We start from the raw sequence: 19,115 nt of genomic DNA, 5'->3' as shown, positions 1-19,115 counted from the left end.
TATTTAATTGAATCAATCATCAATCGGTTGTGACATCAAGCAGTTGATGTCACTGCTTTTAACTTGACCGATGATGTCACTAAATCTAATGTGAGATGTTCACGTAGCAGTCTTCCAAATATTTAAGATTGAACGCTCCACACCCCTAGGCAAGATACTGTCAAGATTGCATCTTTTATTTTTATTTCACTTTAAGCATGGACTGAATTTGATAAAAGACTGTTTGACAACAAAGCACTGTGGAACAAGTTGCTGTACTTCCTAAAAAAAAACAAGTTACTGAAACTCATTGTTGCTTGGCAAGATCTAAATAGGCAGCACATCACTGAAGTGTATATACAAAGTGAAATGTACCTGACAACAGGTTGATGATTGTTTTGTGGAATTGTGACCAGTGTGGATGTCAAAGTCATCAGCTTGACTACAGCTGTCTGATTCCTGGGTAACTGAACAGGTTGTGAGTATGAATAAAGTTATGAGAAGACTTAGGACTGCTGAAAGGGAAATGGTGTCCCTTTCTCTCTCCAATGAAAGTACATCTAACTAAAGAAAGCAAGTTGTTTTCGCCAACCAGTTGCTGTTAGCTGTTGTTTTCAACCAGTCAGTCAAGAGTTTTAATAATTTGTGAACCGTTCACTCTGCCTTCTTTTGAGAAGTGAAAGAACTTGAAGGAAAAGGTCTGACACCTGAAGGACTTGGGAAACAAAAGGACATGCCATGAATCCTAAGGGATAGTGCTTTGAAATGTTTCCACAGTATTTTGGCTACCCTGCACGCATGCCACCAAAGTTTCTTCTCTGTCTGTTTCTGTGTGTGTGTGTGTGTGTGTGTGTGTGTGTTTTTTATGGGGGTAGGAATGTTGGTTGGAGAATTAGCTAGTAAAACTATATGTTAACAGTCCAAAGTTGTTTACCCATGGTTTGAATTTATTTATTTATCATACATCAGATTTCTGTACTTAACAATTATTATTTACGTTTTCTGTTAAACTATCAGCCAGGTAAATTTGGGGACTTTGTATTCTTTGATAAATGTTTTAATGTTTCTGATCATTCCAAGAATAGTGGGCCCTGATTTCCAACTTGCTGCTACAGTGAAGTGTAACAAAACAGCAGATCACGTTCCACTTTGCCTCAGCATTTGTGATGCACAAGTGCCAGGAAAGACTATCACCAATAAGACATTTTCTTTGATATTCAAAGGTATAACAGGTGCTAAATATCCCATTGTCAACATCCTGAGGGTTCTCGTTAACTAGAAACTTAACTGGACCATATCTGATAAAAGATCAAAGGTTGGGAATGCTGTTCTGTAATGAGTAGCTTTTCTTTGGACTCCCCAAAGGCTGTTCTTCATCCTTAAGCCACAAGTTGGACATGTAATGAAATGCTCTTCACTTGACCAAATGACTGCAGTTGAAAAAGCTCAACTCTATCCAGTACAAAACAAGCCTCCTGATGGCACCTTATCACCAATCTGGGCGCTCTCACTTTCCACCATTGGTGCACAATAGCTATCTACAAGATATATGGCAATAATTTACTAAGGCTCCTTAAATAGCACCTTCCAAACCTGTGGTCTGTCCCACCTAGAAAAACAAGAGCAGTGGATGCTTGGTAGTGCCATCACTGGAACCACCAGTTCCTGACTTGGAAACATATTATCATTCCTTTTCTGACGTAGGATGGAAAATCTGGAACTCCATAACACTGCTGCAGGTGTACTTCCAATACATGGATTGTGTTGATTTATGAAGGTGCTCACCTCCACCAGTTCACATCCACTTAGAGATTGTCAGCCAATACTGATCTTGCCAGCAATGTTTGCATCCCACAATTGAACAAAATAGCTTTGCATAAACTAAAAGAAGGAAAGTGAGAGATCTTAAAACAGAAAGAAGCATCAACAGTGGTTGAACAGACAGATGAGACCATATGCTAGGATCTACAGAGTCAGGATTGTTTCTGATACTTAAAGCAATATTTTCATCCCTCTCTACTTGCTTTGCAGCATGGAGTAACTGAAATTGAGATCTCCCTACTGAGGAGGAAAGCGGCTTGTTCTAAGTCATAACTTCTTAATTGAACACCAATATTTTGAGATGATGAGGACTGAATTATGTTGCAACAAACATGTAATTTTGACTACAAATAGCTTTAGTCTCAAAATTGACTTGCACTGTGCAGTACATGACAGCTGTACTTAACTCGAGTATCTATTGACTTAATCCATTTGAATTACTGTATAACGAAAGCAAATAAAATGTGTGAAGATTGTTAAATTGATATGCCTCAGTTTTTCTATATGTATTTGTTTTGCTTACTTTTCAAGCATTATTAATGTGAAAGATAATATATACATTTGGAAATGAAAAGTGGCAATCCTTTCAGCTAAAGTCCTCTGAGTCTTTTTTGGGTCTAACTTTAGAGAGGCCCAGTAGTTCTATGGTGTGAAGGAGTGGTCCTGAAGTAATATATTTATGCCATCACAGAAATTGAACTGATTATGCTTTTACATCCTTGATAGATTGGTCTCTGCTCTTAGTGGGGTAATGTGGCAGGAATAAAGAACAAATGTGGGGTTAGGATCAATCTGTGAGGTGGCTGTGTAGCAACAGGAGAAGTGTTGCAGAGAGAAAGAATTCTAGCTTATCACTATCTTGGAGGGGGAATCAGGTTTACAAGCCTAGATTAAGCAGGTAGTGATAAGTAAACTTTGCAGCATGGTGCCGGACCTCTTGACTTTCTAAGATACTTGTCCAATTATTTGAAAAGTCAGAACTTAAAGAAAATATTGCAACTTATATTACTTTAGCTTATTTTATCCTTAATGATCCTGATTCATTGCAACTTCATTTGCTTAATAGAATGGAAATCAGATGACAGGTATGAATAAATAAATTGGGGTTATTTGCTCAAATGTTTTCCTTTTTGCAAGCCTGTATCCTGATGTTGCATTTTCTTTTAACAGTATTAAGTACATCTTTTAATTAAGCTGAGTAATGAATATTCAGAGTTTTGTTTTAGCTGTACTAATTATATACTAATGTCATTAACATAGTTCAAAACCAGGGGGCAAGTTTTAAAGTGACAAGAGAAAGATTTAAAAGGGACCTGAGAGGCAACCTTTTCCATAGGCAATGGTTTCTTTTGTGGAATAAACTGCTGAGGAAGTGATAGATGTAGATACAGTTAGAACATTTAAAATACATTTGGACAGGTATATGAATAGGAAAAGTTTAGAGGGATATGGGCCAAACACAGGCAAGTGGGGCTAGTTTAGTTTGGGAAGTTTGGTTATGGACGAGTTGGACAAAAGGGTTTGTTTCTGTGTTGTATGTTTTTGACTCTATGCCTATATAGAATAAAAATCAGATTGAGTACTATCCTTTTGTACTTTGTACTGTTGATCTTGTAAAGGCTGCCATTAGTCAGATGTTCAAGCATACATTTTGTGGAATAAATTCCATTTGTTTGTGTGCATGTGTCACTGTTAATTTCATTTTGAGTAATGAATTTTTTCATCACTTTATTCAGGATATTCAGCTCTCTGCAGAAGTAGAACCATTTATACCCCAGAAGAAGGGAACTGATATTCTTGTTCCTATGGCTCTTCCTAATGATGGAAATGGTACTGGTGTCGAAGCTCCTCCTATACCAAGCTACTTGATAACCTGTTATCCCTTTGTGCAAGAAAATCAATCTAATAGGTGAGTAGAGGTGCACAAATCAATTGGTACCTTTTGCATAATTTTTATTCAGATTTGTTAATTATATGGTGAAGTTTTAAAGTCAATTTTCCTTTTAGTATCACACGTGATTGGTTATTATGGAATGTCATTTGGTAAACTTTGTAATCAATCTGGATAGTTGAATTGAATTGGTTTCAGGAAGAAACTCCTGAACACTGAAATGTCTTAAATTCATGCAGATACCCACCCAACCCGACCTATACTACATATTTACCCTTGACTATGGGGAATTTAGCATGACCAATTCACCTAACCTGCACATCTTTGGATTGTGGGAGGAAACCGGAGCACCCGGAGAAAACTCACGCAGACACTGAGAGAATGTGCAAACTCCACACAGTCAGTCACCCAAGGCAGGAGTCGAACCTGGGTTCCTGGTGCTGTGAGGCAACAGTGCTAACCACTGAGCCACTGTGCTGCCATAAATCATTTTTCTGCACTGATCCTCCCAAAATATAAAATTGCACAACCAACTTTGGAAAACTTCTCAGCCTTCCTTTCGTGTGTGTATGTATGTATGGTTGGGGGGGAGAAGGGAAAGGTTGAATATCATTTAGAAGCTAAGATTGGTTTTTGAAATTGAGGATTTAGAAAGTCTTGCAGTTTACAGTTGCAAACATGTCAAAAGCAGGATGGTCCAAGGATTCCAGTGGGATAGTTTGTTGGGACATATTATTATCTTGTACAGGCTTACTAGTAGACTTTAAAATAACCATTATCAATTACTATTTCTCAGTGTCACAGTAGAGTCAGCGATTTTCATACTGAATTCAAGTGAAGATTGACAAGTCTTCTAATACAGTCAGTTAAATATCTCCAGACCCCAAAATGATGTGAAAGTAGTTGAGTTTTGAATTTGATCAAATTAACAATGTCCTTGAGGCATTCTTCCTCTGCTATAAAATGGGTCAGTATAAACTTGTAGTACAGAATCTTTTGGAACATTGGGTCAGATCTTAAGGCTCAAATGTTAAATTTTCTAGATAGAATTAAATTGTATTTTGTCGGTAAAATGATCTTTTAAATGCAGTACAATAGACTCATCACAAACAAAAAAGTATGTCTCAATGTATTGTGTATTATTGTTAAACCTTGGTTATAGTGATAGTCTTAACTTTTGATGGTTTTGCACCTGGAACCATTGACATCCTTATGTTTCTGTGAAAGCCTTTTCAAGGTGACCATTTTGTTGTAAATAAGTTTTGGTGGCATCTCTGAAAGCTGATTGTTGGGAAAATATTAATTTCCAATTTTAGGGGAAGTGATGGCCTAGTCATATGATTGCTAGACAATTAATCGAGAACCTCAACTCATGTTCTGGGAACCTGAGTTTGAGTCCTGCCATGACAAATGTTGGAATTTGAAATTCAGTAAAAAGAAAACTCTGGAATTGAGACTCTTCTGATGGCCACAAAACCATTGTCTACTATTTAAAAAAAAAAATCCATCTCACTGGCCTTCAGGGAATGAAATCTGCCATCCTAACCCGGTCTGGCCTACATGTGATGCTAGACCTACAGGTTTCAGATCCATAATCTGGTTGACCTTAAGTGTCTCACTTGCTAGGTGATTTCACTCAGTTCAAGGGCAGCTAAGCAGCTAGGAGTGAGCAATAAATGCGAGCCAGCCAGTGATGCCCACATATCAGGAGTGAACAAAACAAAAACCGTCCTTGCCACGCTGCAGCCATATACCTAATGCAAAGTAGTCGCAGTGTGTAGCATGTACAAGGCATACTGCAGCAGCTGAACCACCCTCCTTTGACAACACCATCCAAGCATGCAAGCTGCCACCTCTAAGGACAATGCAGCAGGTGGGACCACCACCTAAAAATTTCCCCTCAATCCTCCGAACTTCTGAATCTGAATTATATTGCTGCTGCCTCACTTTAACAAAATCAAGTATCTTGGACCTCCTTTTCTCACAGAACTGTGGGTGTACCTGTGCAAATGGGACTGCAGTGGTCCAAGAAAGTGACTTAGCACCAGCACTTTGAGGCTATTAGGGATGAGTGACAAATGCTGTAATGGCTACATCTCATGAAACAATGAAAACAAAGCCTAGGAAAAGAAAGGCTGGTACCAAGTGACAGAAGGTACCAAATTACATTTAGCCCTATGGGTATGAGCCAGTCCTTGTCTCATACAGTCATAGAGATGTACAGCATGGAAACAGACCCTTCGGTCCAACTCATACATGCGATCAGAAATTCCAACCCAATCTAATCCCACCTGCCAGCACTGGGCCCATATCCCTCCCAACCTTTCCTATTTATATATCTGTCCAGATGCCTTTTAAATGTTGCAATTGTACTAACCTCTACTAGCCTCATGCTGGCTGTGCTTTAGTGTCAACAAAATACTTATAGTTCAGCACTGTCAAGTACTGTCTGACTGTTGGCATGAGGAACATGGTGCTGTTCTGGAAGAGAAACAGGTTTTGGATTACAGGTAGGTTTGTCAATCTTGTAGCAGTTTCTATAGTGCAGGTTAGCGCACCTTCTTAGTGATGAAAAAGCTGCTGAAAATAGCTGTGGAGTCCAGCTAGAGCACAATTTAATATGACTTGATTCTGGAAGAGCAACAACTGCTGATGGCGCAGTTAGTAAAGAACTGTTGGAGATGAATGAAATTGGAGTTGATAAAATGTTTAATGGACATTGTTGCTTATGCTGATAATGCTTTCAATTCATGCAGCCTGGCATACAAAATGCATTAAGTAATTGACTGTGAGGAGTGAAATGCAAACTTCTAGCTGAGCTATTTGTCCTGTTCTTGGGCAAGTAAAAAGAAAAAAGCAAGGCAAAAGAGAAAAACTGCCTAAATGAATCTCTCTTTCTGCAAATGGTGGGAGACAGGATTTGATGTCTGTACTTAGTGGCCTCATGCTTTTAAAAGAAAACTGCTCGCCTTCCAATTTGCTGCAACAATTCAATGGAGATTGAGTAGTATTTGAAAAAAGTCTGACAAGATGTGTTATTGTGAATATATGTTAATAAATATAGTTTTATAAATTCAAACTATTTTCATGCTTTCCTTTTGTATTATATTGCAGGCAATTGCCTGTGTATAATGGTGATATTCGGTGGCAGCAAGTGAATCCAAATTCATCAGGACCATACCTTGCCTATCCCATATTGCCAACACCACAGCCTCCTGTTTCTACAGATTATGCTTACTACCAGCTCATGCCAGCACCATGCACACCAATGGTGGGTTTTTATTCTCCCTTTCCTCCACCATACACTGCACCTTTCCAGCCAGCCAATGTGGTGAATGCATTGTCTGACTGCAGTGAAAGACCTGTTACCGCCGGACAAGCCTGCCAAGCTAGCACTCAGAGAAGCAGAACCAGCAGAGGTCCAGTGCCGAAGGTAAGGATTTCCAGCTGTATTTGCTGTTTATGCTTTACAGAATTGAATGACCCTGTTTCACCTTGCTCCAATTGAAAGTTAGCCTTTCAATTTCATCTGAACCTGTGGGAGTGAAAACATTTCCTTTAGTATGCTAAGCATGATTTCGGTTAGATAAATAAAGATTGTATTTATATATAATTACGTTCTCCCCCTTTCCATACTACTTGGGCAATACACATTTAGAAGTGTTGAATACCAACGAATAGAGTTGTGTTCACTGATACCTTGCCCAAATGACCATTACTTGTGAATAAAATTAGGTATGATCAACAAACTGTTAAATTCTATGGGGAAATCAGCAAGTTGCCTTGTGGCATTTTTCAGCTCAAGTCACTGGATAACAAAGGAACTGATTTTTATGGGGTTTTTTGTTCTCCCTTTACTATCATGGACTGTTGGTGCCAAATCTGATGTTTCTGATAGTTTGACATTATTTATTTAGTGTGGTTGTGCTGACCTTATAAGAGTCAGAATTCTGACTCCTGCTTTTTTAAAGGGGTGAAGTTATGCCAGTTGTGTGCATTTTTTAAAAAAATCTCATGGAACATAGTATCTAACTAATGCCATTTATTTACCTATCGAGAATCTAGGTTGAGTAAATTTAACCTTGAATGGAAAAAAAAGGCAGCATTTCTCCTCTTGCTTGTAGCTAACTCCTCATGATGGTTTGATATAAAAACCATGAATGTCAATTTTGTAATGATATGCAAAGATATTGGAAGAGGTGGACATAAAGATTGTTAGTAAAATTAAGTGTCTTGCATGTTAACTCAAGGTAGTTGTCAGCTAATTTTGCAAAATATTAATGTGGCAGAACCTTTACTGATTTTGTGAATACTTTGTATTAAACAAAATCCAAACAATTTTCTCTCTCTTTCCCTCTTGATCTATAGAAAACTTGCTGCTATATGTTTACTATAATTTTAGGCACCTGCCAATGCCTTCCCAACACACTCTAATCATGTGTAACCTTTGGTTAGCCATGTCTGAACCTGTCCAAACTTGATGTTTCACTTTGTTCTCCAACTATTCTTGCTTAGTCATGATTTGCATTCCCAGTATTTTATTTCCCCTTCCACCTCTCCATCTCCCATTTCTCCTTTTAAACTGCTGCTTAAACCCAACCTCTCTGTTTTGATCATAACATCTAATATTTCCTTATGTGTTAGAATCCATCTGTGAAGATATTTTGCTGTGTAAAACAGACTATACGAATACAAGTTAAGCTGTTGGAATAGTTAACTGTTAGGACAAATAACAGCAATTTCTCTGTTTTCTTTTTGAGTTAGGAATTGCATTTCTTATTTGTGCAGGTTTTGAAAACGACCAAGCCTCTGGTGAGAAACGTAGCTGTTCAAAAGGAAAACAGTGCCTCGGGTCCTGAAAATAGATCGAAGATTGTGTTGCTGGTGGACGCTAGTCAGCAAACAGGTAAAGAATCTTAATTTCCCAGCTTACCAGAACTTGGTCAAACTTAACCAAACCAAGAAACTTAATTCTGATATAGTTACCCTAAACTCAATAATGAAATAATGCAAGTAGCTGTCTAAGAAATTCCCCCAACTAGTGTAACGGATCAAAGCTCTGAAATCTTGTGATTTTATGGAAAGTCTTGTCACAAGCAGATATAAATGGTGCCAGGCAATTAAATAGCTCTTAGGAACTGGCAGCTCCACAAATATTACAACTCTCAATAACTGGAGAGCCCAGTACAAAAGACAAGACAGAAACCTTTATATCCATCAATAGCCAGGGATCCATCTCTGCCACCACCTGAGACCATCCCAATATCACAGATTACAGCTTTCGGCCAGTTCACTTTAATCCATAATATCAAAAAAAAAAGGCTAAAGACAATGGTACTACATTTTTTGGGGTCTGACAGCATTCCAATAATCATATTGAAGACTTCTACTATAGAAGTAGCCAAGTCTCCAGCCATGGTGTTTCAATACAGCTTGTCGAGTTACATCCAGTCCACAACGAGTAGGATAAATCTGATTTCCTCCTTTTATCAGCCAACTGTTGATAATCAGCAAAGTGATAGAATGGATTATTTTCAGTCTGCCAAACAGCACACACAGAAGTTTGATCTTTTGCGTCTGACTTTGTTCTCGCCTGGACCAAACATGGACAAAGGAGCTGAACATCACAGGCCATGTGAGAGTACATCAAGGTGACATTTGACCAAGTGCAGTATCATTGACCTTAGCAAAGTTCAGGTCTATGGGAATTGGGGAAAACTCTTCACTAGTTAGTCATACCTCACACAGAGGGAGGTCATTCTGATTTTTGGTTGATTAACTCAATCCTGAGAACCTACTGCATGAGTTCCTTGAGGTAGTATTGAATGCAAAACCAACTTCAGCTGCTTTGTCAGTTACTTCCCTCCATCATGAGGTCAGAAGTAAGATTGTTCACTGATGATACCTATAATATGATACATTAAAATTAATATGGGGCATACAACAAATGAAACATACAAGATCCTGAAGATTGTTAGTAGGATAGTTGATAGAGTATGTTTCTTCATGGGTAGAAGGTACAACCTGGATGTAGGTTTGCTTGCTGAGCTTGGGGGATTTGTTTTCAGACATTTTGTCACCATACTAGGTAACGTTATTAGTCAGCCTCCAGATGAAGCACTGGTGGTATGGCCCGCTTTCTATTTGTGTTTAGGTTTCCTTGGGTTGGCGTGGGTAGAACCAGAGTCATTGGTTCAAAATCAGGAGTTGCCCATTTAAAACAGAGATGGAGCAATTTTTTCTGTGAAGAGTGAGTCTTTGGAAGTTGCTTCCTGAACAGGTGATGGAACCAGAGCCCTTGAATATTTTTAAGGCAGAAGTAGATGTATTCATGTTAATCACTTTCACCCTTGTTTATCAGTAGGTGGGAGTGTGGATTTGGGTTGCAGTCAGATCAGTGAGCAAGAGAATCTAACCATTACTCCTTGACATTCAAAGGTACTATAATTGCTGAACCCCACACTATCAATGTTCTGGTGACTCTTTGATCAGGAACTGAACTGGTAAAGCCATGTAAATAATGTGACTTCAAGAGTAGGCCAGAACCTAGGAAATCTGCAGCAAATAATTCACCCATTGTGTCTTCAATGCTTGTCCACTATCTACAAAACACAACCCGGGTGTGTGCAATACTGTCCACTTGCCTAAATGAATGCAGCTTTGAGATCACTCAAGAAGCTTGACACCATTCAGAACAAAGCATCCTGCCTGACTGGCATCCCATTTGTCATCTTCAGCTGCAGTGTCTAGCAGGTACAAGATGCACTGCAGTAACATACCAAAGGCTCCTTTGATAGCATCCCTCAAGTCTGAGATTTCTACCATCTAGAAGGATAATAACAGCAGATACACAGGAACGCCACCTGTAAGTTCGCCTTGATGACTTGGAATAATACCACTGTTCCTCCAGTACTACTGAGTGAAAATCCTGAAATCAAGAGAACATCCCATGAGCAATTTTATTCAGAAACGAAGTGATAAATATTTTATTTCTTCATTTATCTTGCCAGTGTGAAAACATCTTTGTGTTAATAATAGTGAGCATTTGGCAATAATAAATTCAAAGCTAGCAATTTATTATTACTATGATTTAAAACTGACATTGAGTTTAGTTGGAACATGTGATACAAGAATATCTTCTGTAGCAGACTGAAAGGAGTGAGAAGGAAAAGAAAGAAATTGAATTTAGAGGTACTACAGAAATGTTAAGTCACATAGTATGTGAGTATCTTTTAGAATGTCAGAAAGTGGATGCATTTTCAGGGTTCTTTTCTGCTTTGAGCTTCAGTGCAACCCTGTGCTGTTGGCAATCGAACTGCTGCAGAAGTTAGCAACTCCAACAGAAATGGGGGGGAGGAAAGTCCTGAGGCCCTCACTGGACTTACTGCTCTCAAACTCATAATGGTGACTGAGTTACTGAAATGAGGAATATTATTTTATAATTTTAAAATGACCACAGTATGATGAACATAGTTGCGCATTTTTGAAATTATTCTTTGAAAATTCGCTGTTGATTGATAATCCAAATCCAGAAGCAGAATGTGCCACACTTCTTTCCTTATACCTGCTTTAAGCACATCCTATTAGCAAATTATTGTAGTGTGTGGAAAACAGTTTTTATATGTAATACCAGAGCTTCATTCTGCTGTCTGAATTTCAAGTCGTAGTCCTAGAGATGTACAACATGGAAACAGGCACTTCGGTCCAACCTGTCTGCTTGCAGTTTTGCACATCTAGTCATGAAAACTTAATGAGTACAATCTTCTTTTGTTTGAGACAGTTGTGAGGAAGTATTTTAATGTTTTGTTCTGCAAGGCTTAATAGAAGTATTTTGATTATGTTGAACAGACATGGTTGTTGATGCTGCTTTATGGCAATGTTCTGTACCTTTAAAGTATGGCTTTGTTTTGGTAGTTCAAAACTGATACACTAAATGGAGGTGCTAAATCAAACTGTGCAATTATTTGAAAGATTTGTTATAATCTGTATCTTCAATTGTAAATGTGATTGTTTTTATTATTAAAAGATTTTCCTGGGGATGTAGCCAATAAAACACACACCGAGAGGGCCAGCCCCTTGATTTGGAAATCAAAAGTCAGGAGAAGAAGAGCATCTCACCCTGCTGCTGAATCTTCAAGCGAACAAGGAGCTAGTGAAGCTGACATTGACAGTGATAGTGGCTACTGCAGTCCCAAGCATAGCCACAGTCAGACCACATCAGCTGCTACAAGGAGTACAGAATGCAAAGTACGTAAATATACGTAGTTCATATAACCAAAATAAACTCTGATATTAAAATGTTCTGTAAATGATGGAGGTTTAGGACTGTTAGCAGAGTCTGAAGCATTTCCCATACTTCTGCACAGTTTAACCCTTTCCCCCTCCATCCCAGAGCCAAGACAGGGTTCCCCTGTTCACATGATCCACCCCAGTACCCTCCAGTTTAGTCATTCTTCACCATTTTCTGTCTCTTCCAGCATGATATCACCACCAAATACATTTTCTCCTCTCCTCCAAGTGTTCTGAAGGTACCATTTCTTCACAATATCTTGGCCCATTTCTGTATTGCTGGCAACACCTTATCAGCATTCCATGACTCCTTCCCATTCAATTGAAGAGAGGAGCGACACTTTCCTTTTTATCTCCCTTCTCTTTATCCAAAACCTGAAATATTCCTGCCAAGTGAGGCAATGTGTTTGTACTTCTCTCAATCTAGTCCACTGTATTCACTGCTGACAGTGTGGTCTCCTCTACATAGAGGATTACAAATATGGACCAATTTAGATTAGATTAGATTATTTACAGTGTGGAAACAGGCCCTTCGGCCCAACAAGTCCACACCGCCCCGCCGAAGCGCAACCCACCCATACCCCTACATCTACCCCTACCTAACACTACGGGCAATTTAGCATGGCCAATTCACCTGACCTGCACATCTTTGGACTGTGGGAAGAAACCGGAGCACCCGGAGGAAACCCACGCAGAGACGGGGTGAACATGCAAACTCCACACAGTCAGTCACCTGAGGCGGGAATTGAACCCGGGTCTCTGGCGCTGTGAGGCAGCAGTGCTAACCACTGTGCCACCGTGCCGCACATAAACCCAAAAAAAACTTAAAACTGAAACCCACCTCAAAACAATTAGTATATTAATCCAAGTTTAAACTTTAAAACTGCAAACATGTTCATTTTATATTTACTAGTGCAAAGACAGCATATTTATCCAATTATTGAAATCTAAACTTATTGCATTCAGAAGACACCTTTTGTGTTAAAACAGTCTAAATAAAGCAGATACAAGTCCAGCTAGTAAAACCTGGTAAGGGTTCTATTCTGAAATAAATTTTTTGTGGCAATTGTCAAATTATATTCCATTTGAAATTATGATTTTTGCTTTTACTGGAAAGTGGTGAATGTGCATATACGGAGTTGGATTAAACTGTTTTTTGTTTTATTTCAGGTCGATGATTTAACAGGGGTTGCAGGTAATTAATTTAAATATTTGTGCTGTAAAAGTTTCACAGTAGTGGTAAGAATAGGTAAGTCACTGCCTCATTAAAATTATTGAAGCAAAGGTCATTGTCTTCTTGGATAAATGCAACAGAAGGAAATAGAACGTGTGTGAATATATCTGTCTGTTGGGATGGAGAGGTGGGGAGAGGACAGACAGCATGGGAAGGATATTCATGTGTACTATAAATATTTGGCAATGCCTCTTGGACCAAATAATTTGTTTCCATTCTGCATGTTCAAATTTTTCAATTTATATAAATTAGAATAAATTAGACTCGTAGAATTTGTTAAGTGTGTACAAGAAAATTTTCTGATTCAGTATGTGGATTTACCTACTAGAGAAGGTGCAAAACTTGACCTACTCTTGGGAAATAAGGCAGGGCAGGTGTGTGAGATGTCAGTGGGAGAGCACTTTGGAGTCAGCAACCATAATTTTATTTGTTTTAAAATCGTGATAGAAAAGGATAGACCAGATCTAGAAGTTGAAGTTCTGAATTGGAGGAAGGCTAATTCAACACAGGAAAGGCACATGGCCTATTGAGCCAGTATCTTCATTAGTTCTGCAAAGTTAAAATACAACTTTCTTGAGCCTTCTGAGGCTGGTATAGTTGAGAAAAGAAGTGAGTCAAACAGTTTGGGCAGGTAGGAACAAAGCAGAGAGCAATAAATTAAGCTGCATTGATTTCAATGCAAGGGGCCTAACAGGGAAGGCAGATGAACTCAGGGCATGGTTAGGAACATGGGACTGAGATATCATTGCAATTATAGAAACATGGCTCGTGGATGGACAGGACTGGCAGCTTAATGTTCCAGGATACAAATACTACAGAAAGGGAGGCAAGAGAGGAGGGGGAGTAGAATTTTTGACCAGGGATAGCACTACATCTGAACTGAGGGAGGATATTCCTGGAAATACATCCAGGGAGGTTATTTGGGTGGAACTGAGAAATAAGAAAGGGATGATCACCTTATTAGGAATGTATTATAGGTCCCCTAATAGTCAGAGGAAATTGAGAAACAAATTTGTAAGGAGATCTCCGTTATCTTTTAAGAATAACAGAATAGTTATGGTAAGTTAGACATTTTTAACTTTCCAAGCATAGACTGGGACTGCCATCGTGTTATGGGTTTAGATGGAGAGGAATTTGTTAAGTGTGTACAAGAAAATTTTCTGATTCAGTATGTGGATTTACCTACTAGAGAAGGTGCAAAACTTGACCTACTCTTGGGAAATAAGGCAGGGCAGGTGTGTGAGATGTCAGTGGGAGAGCACTTTGGAGTCAGCAACCATAATTTTATTTGTTTTAAAATCGTGATAGAAAAGGATAGACCAGATCTAGAAGTTGAAGTTCTGAATTGGAGGAAGGCTAATTTTGATAGTATTAGGCAAGAACTTTCAAAAGCTGATTGGGGGCAGATGTTCGCAAGGAAAGGATGGCTGGAAAATGGGAAACCTTCAAAAATGAGATAACGAAAGTCCAGAGTCAGTATATACCTGTTAGGATGAAAGGAAAGGCTGGTAGGTATAGGGAATGCTGGATGACTAAAGACATTGAGGGTTTGGTTAAGAAAAAGAAGGAAGCATATGTCAGGTATAGACAGGATAGATCGAGTGAATCGTTAGAAGAGTATATTTAAGAGGGAAATCAGGAGAGCAAAAGGGGAACATGAGATTGCTTTGGCAAATAGAATTAAGGAGAATCCAAAGGGTTTTTACAAATACATTTAAGGAGAAAAGGGTAACTAGGGAGAGAATAGGCCCCTCAAAGATCAGCAAGGCGGCCTTTGTGTGGAGCTGCAGGAAATGGGGAGACACTAAACGAGTATTTTGCATCAGTATTTACTGTGGAAAAGGGCATGGAAGATATAGATTAGTTTAGATTAGATTACTTAGTGTGGAAACAGGCCCTTCGGCCCAACAAGTCCACACCGACCCGTCGAAGCGTAACGCACCCAGACCCATTCTCCTACATTTACCCCTTCACCTAACACTACGGGCAATTTAGCATGGTCAATTCACCTAACCTGCACATTTTGGATTGTGGGAGGAAACCGGAGCACCCGGAAGAAATCCACGCAGACACAGGGAGAATGTGCAAACTCCACACAGAGAGTCGCCTGAGGTGGGAATTGAACCCGGGTCTCTGGCACTGAGGCAGCAGTGCTAACCACTGTGCCACCGTGCCGCCCAAACGTTATATAGATGTCGGGGAAATAGATGATGACATCTTGAAAATTGTCCATGTTACAGAGGTGGAAGTGCTGGATGTGTTGAAATGCATAGAAATGGATTAATCCCCAGCACCTGACCAGGTGTACCCTAGAACTCTGTGGGAAGCTAGAGAAGTGATTGCTGGGCCTCTTGCTGAGATATTTGTATCATCAATAGTCACAGGTGAGATGCCGGAGGACTCAAGGTTAGCTAACATGGTGCCATTGTTTAAGAAAGGTGGTAAGGACAAGCCAGAGAACTATAGACCAGTGAGCCTGACGTCGGTGATGGGCAGGTTGTTGGAGGGAATCCTGAGGGACAGGATGTACACATATTTGGAAAGGCAAGGACTGATTAGGGTTAGTCAACATTGCTTTGTGTGTGTGAAATCATGTCTCACAAACTTTGATTGTGTTTATTTGAAGAAGTAACAAAGAGGATTGATGAGGGCAGAGCGGTAGATGTGATCTATATGGGCTTCAGGAAGGCGTTTGACAAGGTTCCCCCTGGGAGACTGTTTAGCAAGGTTAGATCTCATGGAAGAGAGGGAGAACTAGCCATTTGGATACAGAACTGGCTCAAAGGTAGCATACAGAACTGGCTCAAAGGTAGAAAACAGAGTGGTGGTGGAGGGTTGTTTCTCACACAGGAGACCTGTGATCAGTGGAGTGTCACAAGGATCGGTGCTGGAGCATTGACTGTTCATCATTATATAAATTATTTGGATGTGAGTATAAGGGGTATAGTTAGTAAGTTTGCAGATGATGCCAACATTGCAGGTGTAGTGGACAGCGAAGAGGGTTACCTCAGATTACAACAGAATCTTGATCAGATGGGCCAATGGGCTGAGGAGTGGCAGATGGAGTTTAATTTGGATAAATGTGAGTGCTGCATTTTGGGAAAGCAAATCTTAGCAGTACTTATACACTTAATGGTAAGGTCCTAGGGAGTGTTGCTGAACAAAGAGACCTTGGAGTGTAGGTTCATAGCTCCTTGAAAGTAGGCTACTATTGGAATATTGCGTGCAATTCTGGTCTCCTTTCTATTGGAAGGATGTCGTGAAACCTGAAAGGGTTCAGAAAAGATTTACAAGTATGTTGCCAGGGTTGAAGAATTTGAGCTATAGGGAGAGGTTGGATAGGCTGGGGCTGTCCTCCCTGGAGTGTCAAAGGCGGAGGGGTGACCTTATAGAGGTTTATAAAATCACGAGGGGCATGGATAGGATAAATAGACAAGGTCTTTTCCCTGGGGTGGGGAGTCCAGAACTAGAGGGCATAGGATTAGGGTGAGAGGGGAAAGATATAAAAGGGACCTAAGGGGCAACTTTTTCACACAGAGGGTGGTACGTTTATAGAATGAGCTGCCAGAGGAAGTGGTGGTAGCTGGTACAATTGCAATATTTAAGAAGCATTTGGATGAGTATGTGAATAGGGAAGGTTTGGAGGGATATGGGCTGGGTGCTAGTAGGTGGGACTAGATTGGGTTGAGATATCTGGTCGCCACGGACAAGTTGGCCCAAAGGGTCTGTTTCCCTGCTGTACATCTGTATGACTCTGATCTTAGATCTCCTACTGTTAGATGTAAATTATATTGTCAGTCATACAAAAATAGAACATTCTTCAAAATATAGGACCATTCGTTTTTGTGCAATATTCACTATTTACAAACAGGAGGTCAAATCTGATCCAGCCAGTTACTGCTCCATCAGTCTACTCTTGGTATTTCTCCAGTTTAGTTTTATTTAATTTTCTAACTCACCTTATCAGTGCTGCTTATTGTCTTGTTCCTCTCTCTTTGTAAGGTTATCCTTCACCTTCCATGTTTCTTTCAGGTTTTTTAAAAGATTTTTCGAAGAAAATTCTATTTGTTCTCTCAACGAGGGAAGAAAAAAACTTGCATATTCATATGGCATCTTTCACAATCTAAGCACATTTTAAAAAAGCTTGCAGACAATGATTTATTTTTTTGGAATATTGTCTTTGGCAAATATACACTTCAGAAGCTTCAATAAATCACTGACCATATAATTTCTTTGTGTTTTGTTTGAAGAATAAATATTTATTAAGGCCTAGGGGAACACTTCTGCTGGTAGAATAGTCCTGCCACCGCAGGAACTGTAAAACCTGCGCCCACACCTCCTCCCTCACCTCTATCCAAGGCCCTAAAGGAGCCTTCCACATCCATCAAAGTTTTACTTGCACATCCGCTAATATCATTTATTGTATCCGTTGCTCCCGATGCGGTCTCCTCTACATTGGGGAGACTGGGCACCTCTTAGCAGAGCGCGTTAGGGAACATCTCCGGGACACCCGCACCAATCAACCACACAACCCCGTGGCCCAACATTTCAACTCCCCCTCCCACTCTGCCGAGGACATGGAGGTCCTGGGCCTCCTTCACCGCCACTGCCTCACCACCAGACGCCTGGAGGAAGAACGCCTCATCTTCCGCCTCGGAACACTTCAACCCCAGGGCATCAATGTGGACTTCAACAGCTTCCTCATTTCCCCTTCCCCCACCTCACCCTAGTTCTAAACTTCCAGCTCAGCACTGTCTCCATGACTTGTCCAGACTTGTCCTACCTGCCTATCTCCTTTTCCACCTATCCACTCCACTCTCTCCTCCTTGACCCATCACCTTCATCCCCTCCCGCACTCACCCATTGTACTCTATGCTACTTTCTCCCCACCTCCACCCTCCTCGAGCTTATCTCTCCACGCTTCAGGCTCACTGCCTTTATTCCTGATGAAGGGCTTTTGCCCGAAACGTCGATTTTGAAGTTACTTGGATGCTGCCTGAACTGCTGTGCTTTTCCAGCACCACTAATCCAGAGTCTGGTTTCCAGCATCTGCAGTCATTGTTTTTACCTACCTGATAGAATAGTCCACCTAAAGATGCTGTCAGGGCCTCTTTAATGTAGCCAGAACAACAACATCTTCAGTATAATACTTGGTGAGCAAGGCACTGTAAAAAGTGTCAACCTACTTTGTAGTCAGCTCTGGAATGGCAATTATATCTGCCACTTCTGGCCCCAAAACAGAAGTGCTACCACTGAGCTTCTGCTATCATTTCTTAGTTTCCTGATGCTAACTATTAACATTGATTATTTAAACCACACAGTCTCGCTTTATTTTTATGCGGACCAGAACTGAGCAAATTAGGTAGGGTGTGGTTGAAACTGGATCATGTTTTCCCATTTTTTAAATGACACTGGGAAGGCTACATTTATCACTCCTCCTGAGCGGCTCTGAGCAGGTGATTGTAATTTGCCACCTTAAACCAGATGATTTGATAAAAGACTCTTTGATCACTGTTCTGCTTAAATTGCTTTTGTTGAATGTTGAACTTTGTTCTCAATCATTTCAATATTATTCATAAAGTGCACTTCACACTGACAAATCTTTTCTCTTTCTATACAGTCATAAAGATATACAGGATGGAAACAGACCCTTTGGTCCAACTCCTCCATGATGACCAGATATCTCTAATAAACCAAGTCCTATTTGCCAGCATTTGGCACATATCCCTCTAAACTCTTCCTATTTAATTAAAAGCCACTTGGATAGGTATATATTGTAATTGTACCAGCCTCCACCACTACTTCTGGCAGCTGATTTCATACACATGCCACCCTTTTTCACACAAAGTTGCCCCTTATGTTCCTTTTAAATCTTTCCCTTTTCACCTTAAACCTATGCCA

The 19,115-nt window shown here is 40.0% G+C and overlaps 1 protein-coding gene across 3 annotated transcripts in view; it reads left to right on the top strand.

The window, feature by feature from the left end:
• The window catches only part of secisbp2l (SECIS binding protein 2-like), a 93,990-nt gene that overhangs the window by 33,976 nt on the left and 40,899 nt on the right, over nucleotides 1-19,115 (top strand). For all 3 annotated transcript variants that reach the window (XM_072565039.1, XM_072565038.1, XM_072565040.1), the window contains 5 exons: nucleotides 3,537-3,709; nucleotides 6,806-7,124; nucleotides 8,480-8,597; nucleotides 11,718-11,938; nucleotides 13,151-13,175. In XM_072565039.1, coding sequence (XP_072421140.1) covers nucleotides 3,537-3,709; nucleotides 6,806-7,124; nucleotides 8,480-8,597; nucleotides 11,718-11,938; nucleotides 13,151-13,175 — 856 coding nt within the window. The remainder of the gene's footprint in view (nucleotides 1-3,536; nucleotides 3,710-6,805; nucleotides 7,125-8,479; nucleotides 8,598-11,717; nucleotides 11,939-13,150; nucleotides 13,176-19,115) is intronic.

This window comes from Chiloscyllium punctatum, chromosome 48 (genome assembly GCF_047496795.1).
Source record: "Chiloscyllium punctatum isolate Juve2018m chromosome 48, sChiPun1.3, whole genome shotgun sequence".
Taxonomy (NCBI): Eukaryota; Metazoa; Chordata; class Chondrichthyes; order Orectolobiformes; family Hemiscylliidae; genus Chiloscyllium; species Chiloscyllium punctatum.
The sequence above is the reverse complement of the archived record's forward strand: the minus strand, read 5'-3'. Positions and strand labels throughout refer to the sequence as shown.